Source organism: Maylandia zebra, linkage group LG4 (assembly GCF_041146795.1).
Source record: "Maylandia zebra isolate NMK-2024a linkage group LG4, Mzebra_GT3a, whole genome shotgun sequence".
Lineage (NCBI taxonomy): Eukaryota > Metazoa > Chordata > Actinopteri > Cichliformes > Cichlidae > Maylandia > Maylandia zebra.
The window spans coordinates 13,558,765-13,572,440 of record NC_135170.1 but is presented as its reverse complement, the minus strand read 5'-3'; the positions used below and the strand labels follow the sequence as shown (position 1 = coordinate 13,572,440).

The following is a 13,676-nucleotide window of genomic DNA, read 5'->3' as shown; positions in this document are numbered from 1 at the left end:
GGGGGGGGCAAAGTCAGACCCAGAAAGTTGGGGAGATAAAACAGAATTAGAAGAGAAGCGAAAGAAAGAGAGGATGTTTCCAGGGAGATAGGGGGTGCAGTGAACAACAAGTGCTCAACAATAGCCCTCATAAGCATTCTGCAGGCTGAAGAAAATCAAGAGACAGTGTGAGTGGGGGTGGAGGGATGAAAGAGGAAGACAAATGGAGTAATTGATTGGAAGTGGACACGTATTAATGAGAAAATGTATTAGCTAGCAAGCGGAAAATCAAAGGGCAATTGAGATGCATGTGTGGATACATTATGTGGCACACACCATCTAGTCTGCTTATACTTCCATGTCCCTTTAAGCCATCAGTTACACAATATCCCTGTGGAAATCTCATTCTTGTTCTCTAACTTCAAACTTTGTGTTTTTAGCCATGCTAGTTTCAACCAAATAATGCTAGAGATAAAGGTCTAAGCTAATAGTCATGATAAATGATGACAATTTAAGTAATAATTTCTAATAAAACTGCTGAGTTGCTCAATTTTTTCCTTTGTTGACAGTAAGCTCAATCTAATCACATTCAGCCCAGAGAGCATGTGTCATATGTGAAATTCCACTAAGTTGAATAAAAAAAAACAGAAAGAAAGAAAAACAGAAAAAAAACAAAAAGTTATTTGGCTAGAAAATTATCCAGGGGAGGTTTGCTGAGCTGGGTGCTTTACAGCCTTCAGCCTTCATATTCACACCTGGGAGTAGCTGTCGTAGGCAGCCATCTTTAAACAACACAAAAAAAGCCAAAATGTAAAAATTGACAGCTCTCACCTCTTTGTTCTAAGCTCCTCCCACCAAACAAGATTTGAGATTTAAGCCATGCTGTTCAAGGCTCAAGGACTCCATCTAACCTGTTAAACCACCACAATATACTGCTTTAAATGCTTTTCTGGCATATCTGTCATATTATTCTATAGTCTCATCTGGTCTGGTCCTGAGAGTCCTGTGATTGGCTAAAGTCTGCGAAACATCAAAGGTGAAGAGCAAGTTTTTAGGGTGATTTGCATATTGAAAGCTAATGAATAGATTTCAATTTAGATCACATTTCTGTGAAGTTAGTATTTTTGTTTGATTGGAATAGATTTTGCTTAAGATAAATAAACAGAAAAGTGAAGAATGTATTTCCTCAAGGGAAAGATGTAGGACTAGAATATCAGTTTTATAGATGTTCACTGCATGGCAGAATGAACATTACCGGTGACTGCTGACTCACTCCAACAGACCACAAACTTCCAAAAGAAAAAACAAAACTACTGATCCACAAATTTTAGCAGTACAGTTATAACATAATGTCAAGTGTCAAATAATAATAAGCTACAGTATAGCTTATTTTATGCTAAGTCTCATAAAGGATTCAGGATCAAAGTCAGGACACTGAGTCAGGATGTTTAAACAAACAGAAGTTTGGCAAAAAAGTTGGGTTGAATTAAAAAATCAGTAAAACATTCAACCAAAATAAATGTGAAAGGAAAAACAGGATACAAATTCTAAAGGAATAACTAAACTCTATCGCTTGTTATTGAAGACTTTTGCTATTACTTCTATACTTTGAAATTCTCTTTTGAGTACATAAGTTCTCTCTGTCAACTGCCCAAGAGCACTCATAACAGCTGAGTGGAGCTGAGTTGTGAATGCTCCATGCTTACTGCTCTCAGTCCTCAGTTCCCCTCTCTTCTGATTGCAGCAAAGACTTTGAAGGAACGTTAGCACTGATAATGCTAGCGAGCTAACAGCAGATTTTCTTCAGGCATTGCAGGCACAGCAACACACTTTATGTGCTGTAGCATTAATTAGTTTTTCGTGTAAATGAATTTACATTCACAACACGCTGCAAATGTTCCTAAAATGCAGTAGCTAGCACCACAATCACAGCCAACATTGCAAATGTTGTTGCTGGTAAGTGCACGGTTTGCTAAGAACAACCAGCGACAGTGGGGTTGCCAACTTTTTAGCTATCAAATAAAGGACACTGTGGCGTGCCAGAAGCACAATGGACAACCAGCTGGGCATAATACAAATATGTACTCTATGTTCATATTTTTATAATAAAAATGCAGTAAAATGTTGGTATTCAATTAAATCAATACCTCATTTAAAACAATCAATATGGCATTTCCTTTGAAAAATAAGCAAAAAAGAAAAAATGTTTAAATAAAATACTGTAAATGGGGGATTCAGGTACCCTGGTTGATATGCTACGCAGACCAAACGGCACCATATTTTCACAAATGACGTATTATTTCACACATCTGGTGCACATGACGGGTGTCACTGAGGGCTGTGACTAGAGCAGGGCGATATGGCCAAAAATATTTATCACGATATATATTTGAAAATTTGCGATAACGATATAACCGACGATATAATTGATGCGAGACAAAATACAACTCCACAACATTACTAGCGCAAAAAGACAACCTTCCATTTATTTTCACTTAAACAAGAAGCTGGTTTTTATGTACATTAAAGCTTTATAAAAATGTAACAGTGCAAATGCAAATTCCTTGCTGAAAGTTTAACCAAAAGGCATTTCCAGTAGAAATGGGCTGACATATCCTGAGCATAACCATGTATAATATCCACTGAAGTTAAAAAGAGGTGCTTTGCAACATTAAACTGCAGTGTGCAGTACGCATTTTTCGGACCATAAGGTGCACGGGATTATAAGGCACATTAAGCGAAACAAAGCAGTCAGATAAATCAAACTTTATTAAACTCATTCTTCTTGCTTCCTCCACTTCTGTACCATTGATTCATTAATGTTGAATTCTCTGGCAGCTGCTCTATTCCCATGTTGTTGCAGTATATTAATGACTAACCTCGTATTGTGGATGGATTATCTCAGTTGTTCTCCTGACTGAAGTTTGGTCCGTTTACAGTATCCTGCCATGCGATTGCATTTGTCTCTAACCATGAAGAACCTTCACGTTAACTTTTATAAGTGGAAAAGTGTTAGTGTTCGTCCTCCAGCTTCACTGTTTATGTTATGCTAACATAGCTGTGTCGCTAGCGATCACGTAGCACATCATTATATACCAGCTAGCCCAACTTCAGTAACCCTACAAACGTCACTGCTGTTTAGTTTCCTGTCTTCATTTATGTTGGAAGTGAAAGCAGAGCTGTACGTTTGATTTTTTTCAGAAATCTCTCAGTCAGAACATGCAATATCATGCTTAGGTAACTAGCGAAACTAGCAAGCTAACTTCCGCTAGCTTCCTGCTAACTTCTAACTCCGTTAAATGTAATAACTTTTGTTTTCATGGATGCCTGGAAGTTAAACTTTATAGTTACACCTGGTAAAGCAGCAATGCTGATCGTTTTATTAAAGATGAAAGAATTTAGACAGTTTTTAACTCTAAGTGATGCTGCAGTGTTGTTTGACCTGAAGTATACGGAGTTTAGGACCCAGATTACTCCCAGATTTAAGAGCATCTTAGTCCGACAAATACGACAATAACAACGGCCGCTTGCATGTTCTGCAAAAAAATGTGCTTTGTTGTGTATCTGACGGACAAACACCAAACCAGTTCCACATCACGGAAGTTGCACCATTTTTACAAACCAATTCTGGTTCATCTGTTTCACTCAACAATCGGCCATGTGCGTATGAAAACAAAGGCACTGCGCATGCGCGTTTTACTCCCATTCTATCGCGATATTTCATTTTCCTATCGTTGCCTAACATTATACCGGTATTACCGTGAACGGTATAATATGGCCCAGCCCTAGCTGTGACACAAGTACTCGTCCAGGTAACGGTCAATATAAAAGGAATATTTAAGTTAGAGTAAAGGGCGAACCAATTTTACTCATTAGACGAGGACATCCTGGCTAAAACGGGACAGTTGTCAACCCCAAGCGACAGTAATGTTTAAATTCAAATAGGCAGGTAAGTAACTAGTGTAGGCTACTAGTTATAAGACTGATATACTGCATATACATGAAAATTTTATAAAGAAATAAGACACAGGTCACAGTAATGATGGTCGACCAGATAAACAAAAAAAGCAGGAAAAATGCACAAACACATAGTCATCACTCCTTCTAATATAGTGTTTTTCTACTATGGTTGAGCACTAAAAGCATTTTATTCAACAGGTTGGTTCACCAGACACTTTCCACCTGACCATCTGAGATTTGCCTGAGAATAATTTGTTTATATTGAAGCTTTTATTTCTCATTTGAATTGATTTTAAAGAACATTACGTGTACTGTATATGTAAAACTGCTTTACATAATATTTCTACAGGCCTCCAAATCTGCTACCAGAGATCAAACAAGTATTTCAGGGACTTTAAGCATCCACCAATCTGTGTCAACTGCTCAATTCAGATTCATAGAACTAAGTAAATTTTCTGGATAATGGAATTTCAAAATGGCCACAAAACTGATGCATGAAAAAAATAATGACAGACATTAAAATTTTGCATAATTCCTATTAAGAAGTGCATCTTTCCATGTGACTGTCACATAAGAGTTTCCTTTTTTAATTATTAGAATTTAAATTTGATGAATTGAGTTTGAATGACCTGCAAAGACACACAAAGCTGGGTGCGTTCATTGCCTCTTGCACGTGTATTGTGTTTGATTGCACTATATTGTGCTGATGTTAATGTTTTCATGCTCACTGCTCTCATGACCACAGGCAACCATTTCACAGCAGGCTAATAGAAAGACAATTGCTTTAATGCATTTTGGGAGGCTGTGTGAAGGTTTCAACAGTGAGATTAACAGTGAGGAAATATTTATGGGTCTTTTGAAAGCAGCTCTGAGGTCACAGCTGATTTGTTGACTATGTCACAGTAATTTCCTTGTCAAAAACGACACGTTGATTGCGCGCTTTCTCCTGCCATGTACACAAAACACTAGAAAGTTTGTAAGAACCAATTATAGACTCCTAAGTCAGCAGTGGCATAGTGTATAATTCAGTGAGTGTTTCTTTTTCTTTGGCCTTATTAAAAGCAAATAGTGGATTTTAGCAATTAATGGTGATCAAGCGGGGCAGGAATTGCAGTTTTGAAACCAACATTTTCCATCTTCTCCGTCATTTTTCCATCTTCTCTGCCATTGCTTCTCCAAAAATCTTTGCTTAGCTCTTTCAGCCTGTTTGTTCCATGTGACTTATTCCGGACTAAACCTTCTTGCAGACATTACATCACATAAGGTCCATTAATTTAAGTTAAAGTTACAAGTGGGATATTTAGAATCTGGTTAGGCTTAGCATTTTTAATGAATTAAATGTATGCACACCACTGAGAGCAGTCTTCACATATAATATACTGCATGTAAACCCTATAAACAGTAGTATACACGAAGCCCTGCCTGTCATACCTGACTAAAGATGTTTTTTCCCAAATCAGCTGTGCATTTCCACAATTTTTACATACAGCACATCCTGAAGCAAGTAAGGAAGTACCCCCACGATGTAGTACACCCACATGGCCATTATCCAGTGTCTTTAAAACATTTAAAGTAGAGTAACGCCATACTGTGCATCAGATATAACTCTCAGTCCAAGTCTTTGTTTGCAGCTGAAGTTCTGCGTGCTCCCAAAGAGTTAAATCTGCAGGCCTTTTCCTGCCCGTGTTCCAGTTTTCAAGCGGCATCAGAACTTGTTCAAAGGCATCAAACAGTAAAAGACAGCAAGAGGGGAAGCTGTCTTATTTCTTATAAATGATTGACGCTCCCAGCTGGCAAACAACCAGAGACTCATCCTTTTTATCTTCACTTCCACTGTCTTGAATTGAATTCAGAGCATTTTGTGTGTTATTGATGTAAATAATCTTTATCCGCAGGTAAAGCTGTTGAGATAAAGTTGTTTTGCTAAAAAAAAAAAAAAGGCAGTTCATATTATATGCACATCCATGTTTTGTTTTGTTTTTTCCAATTTTTATTATCTTTCTGACAGTCCCAGCTAAGCAATCTTTCAAACATTCTCCCTCTGGTCCTCTTTGTTTCAGCGCTCTCTCTCTCTCATTCTTCTATCTTTGCCTCATATCACACTTTTCTCCTCTCTTCTTCCCTTTTTGTGGATGTGCGTGAGTGCACTTGTGAAAGCTCGTTAGGCAATTTGTTTGTCTACTGTCTCAGATTGTGTGCAGGATGCTCAAAGTGTGTAAATGTTGTTTTTCTTCTTCCCTCCAGGACTTTGACAGAGCTTCTGAAGCAACCCGGGGAGGGCGGAGCAGTGGATGGTACTGGTGTTCATCATCCTATAGGCACAAACGGCATCTCTGCCAGAGCGCTGCGCTCCAACAATGGCAAGTTTTGTTTTTTGGCATGTATGAGTTACCATACAAGCAAACTGAGCTGACAGAACATGGCTGATAACATGATAACATGGCGCTACCGAACTCTTAGCTCTAGCTAAAATTTTCACCAATTCAATTTTTAACTATTTAGCTGCAATTTCTAGATTTACTTTGTTTTAAAGATTTGTACACACTTTAAGTTACTATTGATTTAGTGTTACGATTTCATTACCAGATGAAGACCCCAAAGAATTAACTACTAAAACTACTAAAAAAAAACTACTAAACACAAAAACTACTAAAAGTTTTTTCACTTACAATAGTGGATGCGAATAATAAATATGGCCATAGTATTAAATAATAAGATGAGAATTTCTGTAATTGCTAAAGTCTGGAAGCTAAGATAAAAATTCTGGCTTCAGACTTCAGTTTTTGCTAAATTTGGCTCTGCACAGTGGTGATTCTAGGGTTTGTTGGGGCCCGGGGCAAAAATCCTTCCCACCGTCATCACTACTTTGTTATAAATTATCTGACACCAGAAACAATAAAAGTTGATAGGCAACACATTATAATAGAAATGGCAGAGACCTTTTTTTTTTTTGGTAATGATAACTAAACCACACTGACTGGTTATGAAGTGTTAATACTGCTTGCCAGCAAGTGTAGCTAGCTAGCTACAGTAACAAGTGGATTGCCGGTATCGTGTCTCTGACTCCTGGATGAGCATGCTCAGTTAGGTCATACTCCAGCTAGCAGAGCTGAACACACTTCCTGCTCGGCTAGCTAACTTAACTAATGCTAAATGCCAGAATAATTTACATGAAATAATGTGATTCTAGTGAAAGTTGCATTACATCCTGTCTTTCTCCCATAGTTAAGACTAGACTCGCAGCATTTAGGTATTTAGCATTAATTTAATTATTATTATCTGCTCCACTCACTATTTGGGCTAAGTTAGGCTAGGCTAGGTTGCTTTATTTGTACTGTAGGTAGATTTATTTATTTATTTATTTATTTTGCCTGTCCCGTTTGGCTCTTTTGCCATCAGAATTGTTGCCTAAAGGCAAAGAAAGATGCCCAACGGATTTACTTTACCAAATTGACCATCCCAGCCTTGCCGTAATGGTCCATTTGATTCACCTTTTATTGTTTATTTTATTTTCACTTACTGAATACGGGACAGACTTGACTGGGGGAAAGAAGGGGAGAAAGAAAGAGGGAAAGAGAAACAGCTGAGAAGAGGGACGGGGGAGAAGGGCAAAAGACAAAAACCAACAGAATGAGCAGAAAAAAAAAAAAGGAAAAAAATGCATATCAATCACCTGGATCACCTGCTGAGAAAGAAAAAAGAAAACAAGCGGAAGAGAACAAGAGTAATAGAATAAACAACATCACAATGATATATGGGAATATGACAGTAAATACTAAATATTAAACATTATTGTGCAGCACATAAGATCAACAGAACAGTGTGCTTTGAGGTAGGAGCCAAAAAGGGTGTAGTTTGTGGGTGTGATCACCTGTGTGTACACCTGTGAGCATGGACGCGCTTGTTTTTTCAAAAGGTTCCTTCATGTAATGATCTGCTAGAGGGTGTGGGGGGGCCGCAGCCCCGTCCTCCAGGGCATGAAGCAGGTATGGAGGAGATCAAAACTCCAGACATCCAGAGGCCCCCAGAACACAAGAGACCAAGGTAGATTTTTTTCTACAGCAAGTAAGGTTATTTCATCCTCACATGCACATTTTAAAACAAACACAGACAATGAACAAAAGATAAACATGATGTAACATACTGAAGAAATAAATAGCAAATAATAACAGAGAACCCACACAGCATCACGCGGGATAGCAAAACTGTGATTTCTTTTCTCCTCTTTTACCTTTTTCTACTTTTTTTTCTCTCCCTGAAGTATAACTCTTTCATCATTGTCATTCGGTTTGTTTAAACTGAACTATGCTTGCCACTTGCAAACAGAGTGAGTGGAGTCAGGCAAAGTCCCCTTAGTGAGGTCAGGTCTCTTCTACTGTCATTGTAAACTTTGCACATTGCCTTTGCTGAAGTTTGAAGTTTGTCAGCCCTCAGGGTCTCCCGTATTGACCTGGGGCCCCAAGTTGTTTGCCTGGTGGCAAGCAGTGCTTCTGGCTCTGCATAATGTCAAAAAGACCAGAAATCTTCAGGGAAGCTTAGTCCTTCTCTGACTGCTGTTCAACAGCAAGGGTCAGCCAATCAGGTAACAGAAACTGTTTCAGCCAGTGGATAAACTAAATGTGGATTATTCTGAACCATGAACAGTGCAAAGCTGCTAACTACAACCAATACAGAGGTGGAAATGAGCATAGTATGTTTTCACTTCTTTTTCAATTATGCAATCGTGTGCACAAAATAATAAAAACTTTATGGAGGACTTATGTTGTGTCCAGATCCATACAGTATATCTAGATCGATCAGATTTTTTATTCAAATGTTATCCTTTTTTTAGCTAATCATTGTTATTCAAGTATATTGCCTGACAAGTTCCCTCTAAATTGCAAGTATGTCCAGGGGATTCAGAAACAAGGGGCTGGATCAACTGGAAGGATTTGAACAAAGTTTAACACTGACTGTGGCACTCATCATCCTCAAACACACAACAAGCTCAGGAGACACTGAAGTTCATCATTTAAGCACAAAGTTCATGGAAGCATAATATACAGATACGCACACACATTTATATTTCTGTGCTGCTCTTAATTTCAAACTAGTGAACAAGAAAAGACACTTTACTCTTATACTCGCACTCTCAGCTGGTGCGTCTTCATCACACACATAAACACATACATGTCTTTCATGGGTGGGGACGTGCAGGGACAGACAGGTCATATTTAATTAAGATGTAATTAGCTGTTCCAGCTCCAGACCCACAGAGGGAAAACTGTGTGACCCATCTGTCTGCCTTCTTCTCTAGACACTTGGATCACACACACACACACACACACACACACACACACACACACACACACACACACACACACACACACACACACGGTATACATGCTTAATATAACCCTCTGCTTCTTCAGTGGGTTGAGACCTAAATTAGTGGACATATTTCCTGAGGGCTCATTTGTGACAAGACTAATGGCGTGTTTAAAGGACAAAGGTCCCTGTTGGCTCACAGTTCTGCTCTCACTGTCGAACACAAAGAGAAAAAGTTGCCTTTTTGTCCAGTTGTATTTATATCCAGGTTGGCTCTCTATCATGTAGTTTTGCACCAGAGGCAGATGTGAAGCCATATGATGATAATAAACACAACTCACTAATGATGGCTGCTTCATTGGATGTAAAAGCATCTATAGGATGTCCCAGATGTTCCTCTCTGCTTTAGTTCCCATCAATTATTTGCATTTCAGAGTAAAAGTCTGTTTGTTTCTCTCACAAACCATAGAGGCAATATTCATCCACACAGCTACAAAGGGGAATTAGTGGGACTTCTCCCTTTACTTTCATCTTCCCACCACTGATGTAAACAAGTTTTAGCCATCTTTTTCACCACATACTGTGCTTATCAACTCTCAGCTTTATTCTGTCATCATCGTCTCCTTCTGTAACTGTACTCTAACACAATGAGAGACAAGCAAATGAACAAACACAAATACAGGGAAGCACTGGATCACCTTGACAACACCTACTGGTTTTGTAGACTCTAATATTTATATTTTAATCTAAATGAGATCCAATTTTAAAAAGTGGACATCATGCTGTCTTAAACCAGTGATCAAGACTATAAAGGCATCAAGACAGCATCTACTAAGATCATAAATCCTGTAAGCAGTAGGCAGTAGGACTTCACTCTACAGTGGGATTTCTTTTAGTAACAAGACAATTTGCCCCTTTTTGCTATTTGTAAAACAATCCAGGTTTATAAGGTACTTCTGTACTGATATCAATCTTCTTTTATGTAACCTGTGAGATAAATACAACCATACAACCAACTAAATGACCTAAAGAAACAGTGCAGGTGTGAGCATAAACCAACTTTAAACCACACGACAGAAGGGATGTCAAACATCTACACAGGCATTTTGACATTAGCCCGCTCATATTAGCCACACTCTTTTAATATTTCACGTGTGCAACATCACGCACAGCACCACATGTTTTAGCAGCATTTAAAACATCATTTGATTATCAAGGAATAACAAATACACATACAATATGTACAGCACCAGTGTTTAACTTCGCGTATTGCACTGGTCTCGGTTTTAACTGTTTTCTGAGTGTTTTTGCTAACTGGTAACAAAGCACACACTTTCAAATCAACCCAGAGTGGTTGACTCTTAAGGGAGTGAGAAATCATGTAGGAAAAAGGACAAACCAGTGAATCAGAGTTTAAATTAGACAGCAAGCTAACAAGGGGAAGGGAAAGAGAGGTGTGAAATAAGCACAGACATATGGAGACGTGGTGTATATCATCTAGAATGGGGTACAATAAAATAAAGCCTTCCTGATCCTGCTGGGTCAGCTGTCACATAATCACCTCTTAATTAAACACTTTTAATCCTCCCGGCCACTTAGACAGGGACAGCGACAAAGACAGAGAGAGAGGAGGGGGCATGAAGGAGACAGAGAGAAACTGGGACCGGATGCTTTACAGAGGTGTGAAAATTCATAAGAAATTACTGGAAGTTTGAGTAAAGGAGCTTTCATGTATAATAAAGCTATTTTGTTTCATGGTTTGAATTTTGTGGAACATTAATAGAGCTTTTCATTCCAATATTATTCAATCTGCTCCTTTTCACTGTTATAAAGAGTCAAACTCACACTCGAGCCAATCACCACTCACCCAAACAGAGTTTATTTGTAATCAAATCTAATCAAATGCATTAGAATGTCATCTGTATCCAGCCATTGAAACATTTTAGCAATGACAGCAGTCTGTAATGTTGATTCATTGAGTGGGTCTATCACTTTGCACCAGAGTGAAATAACTTGACAGCTATTTTGTCCCCTGTGGGCTCCACTATAACCTTTTTTGTGACCTTTGCTGTAGTGCGTTTACTATACTCACATATCAACTTGCACAACTAACAAAATCCTGTGTCAACATTTATATCTGCATGGAACTGCAGATTTTGAACTTTGACAGAAATTTAAACTTGACACAATAAATAAACTACTGTGAAAAAAGTCTCGAACCACCCCAAATTCTTTATATTTTGCTTCCAAGGAGTCGGACTTTCTTGTGATTTCTCCAGGCTCTCTGAACTTCTTTTACAGGCTCTCGTCACGATCCTGGGCCATTTGACCCAGCGTTTTGAGTTTTAATATATTTTGATGTTTATGGTTTATGTTTAGGCTCATTAGGTTCTCTAAGTTCATTTCTATTATGCTTAGGTTGCTGTTATTTTTCATTCATTTTTCAGTCACTGTGTTTAAGTCTCCCTTGCCCTTCGTGTGTTGTCATGTCTGCCTCTCATTATGTTTCCTGTTTTATTTTGAAGAGGTCTGCTGTCCCATGTTCATTGTGTCTAGTTTCGCTTCCCCTGTTATGTAATTATGTTCATTTCAGTCTGCTGTTTCTCCATGTGTTTCCACTTTCCCTTATCACCTCCTGTGTGTATTTAGTCTGTGTGTTTTCATTCATTCCTTGTCAGGTCATCTGTTGTTTCACACCATGTTTCCAGGTCTCATGTATTCATGTCCAGGTTTGTTCACATTTACGTTCACGTTCACTTTCATGTCAGGGTTCTTCATGTTGTATTTTAGTTCACCCAGTTTAGGTTAATATTTAGTTTTGCATGAGTGTGCGTTGCCCTTTGTTTGTACCTTTTTATCAGCCTTATTAAACGGCTCGGCTTCTGTGAATTCGAGGTACGTTCCACGTTCTGCGTCTGCGTTTAGGTCCATTGTTCACACTCCACACAGTCCACTTCCACACACTGTGACAGTTTTCTTTGGACACTGGTTACGTTTTCAATAATGAGAAATTATTTTTGTTTTTTATTGTTAAACCAGTCAACACTGACCTACGAATCATACAGTTATAAAAAAGACACTTAAATCAAGACATGAACCAACATCATATCTACATATAACAGACAACTTAGAAAAAACAATTTAAAAATGTTTCTTTACACGCTTTGTTTAATAGCAGCTTATTACAATAATTTGTAATTAGAATAATGTAAAATAATACAACGTGCCCCCATTTCTTTCACTCTTGACATGGTTTGCAGCGTGTCTTAAACAAATTGAGGAAAAGGAAAAAATCCTCCAAAGACTTGACACTGATCCGGAGAGATGCATCTGGACCTCAACTGGATCCATCTGCTGTTCGGTGAAGCTTCAGCACTGATGTATTGTGGCTGTACTTTCAGAGTGCACCTGAATACAATGCTAATGCAGCTAAATCATGTTTTCTCCTCTACGCTTCCTCATTTTCAATACAGTATAGTTTTAATACCATATAAGTCATGAAGTAAGGCATAAAAGTGTCAAGATGTAAAGTGAAAGGCTGCTATATTTGAAAGGAAAGAGGAAGGGGAGGGGGAGAGGAGTATCACGGTCTGTTTTCAATGATTGAATGAGTGAAAGTGCAGAGCAAAGAGTTCCTGTGGGGTTACCAATGACAGCTGATATTGCGGAGGGAAAAGAACAAGAAACTGCTGTCACTTCTTTAATTTATTATAGCAACACTGTGCTATAAAAAAAAACACAGTATTGTAACATGTATTATAGCATTCAGCAATAAAAAGTCAGGATTATGGTGCAGTATAGAAGCTTAGTTTGCCAGTAATAGACCACAGTTGTTCTGCATCAACGCTTCAGTTTTCAATAAGACTGCATCTGAGAAAGAGTTCTTCACATTAATGTTAATAAAACTATCTGAAAACTGCAGCGATGTGCTATAAATAACAATGGGTACTTAATAGTAATGGTCCACTGTTAATGTCTAAAGAGTCTCCTCTCTACAGTTTCAGTAATGAATAAAATATAACAAAGTCTACGCCCTGTCTCAAAGCATCATCGTAGGCGTTTAATGGTAATATCCTGAGCTGCCTCCCAAACCAAATGAGACTAAACATGTGAAACTGATTTAAATTAGAAAAAAAACGGTTGACGTGAAAATTTCTTGAAACTCCTCTTTGGATTTGGTTTCTCTTCTTTTCTACCTTTTTGCTTTTTCTCCAACATAATCCCAGTGAAGCACCTACAGCACGTAACTCCACTTAAAATCGCCTGAACTTTCAAATATCATTGAAGTCACCTTGCTACAGTTAAAAAAAACATGCTTGGATTGTGATATCTCACAAAACAATCTCAGGGTCTGATATAATCAGAGCATATGGGGGGGGGGGGGGGCTCAGAAGCGACTGTTATCATGATTTACAATGCAAGTGGAGCAA

General features: G+C 38.3%; 1 protein-coding gene across 2 annotated transcripts in view; it reads left to right on the top strand.

The window, feature by feature from the left end:
• Positions 1-13,676, top strand: part of LOC101483114 (protein shisa-8) — a 128,051-nt gene that overhangs the window by 44,917 nt on the left and 69,458 nt on the right. For both annotated transcript variants that reach the window (XM_004560786.4, XM_004560785.4), the window contains exon 3: positions 6,184-6,299. In XM_004560786.4, coding sequence (XP_004560843.1) covers positions 6,184-6,299 — 116 coding nt within the window. The remainder of the gene's footprint in view (positions 1-6,183; positions 6,300-13,676) is intronic.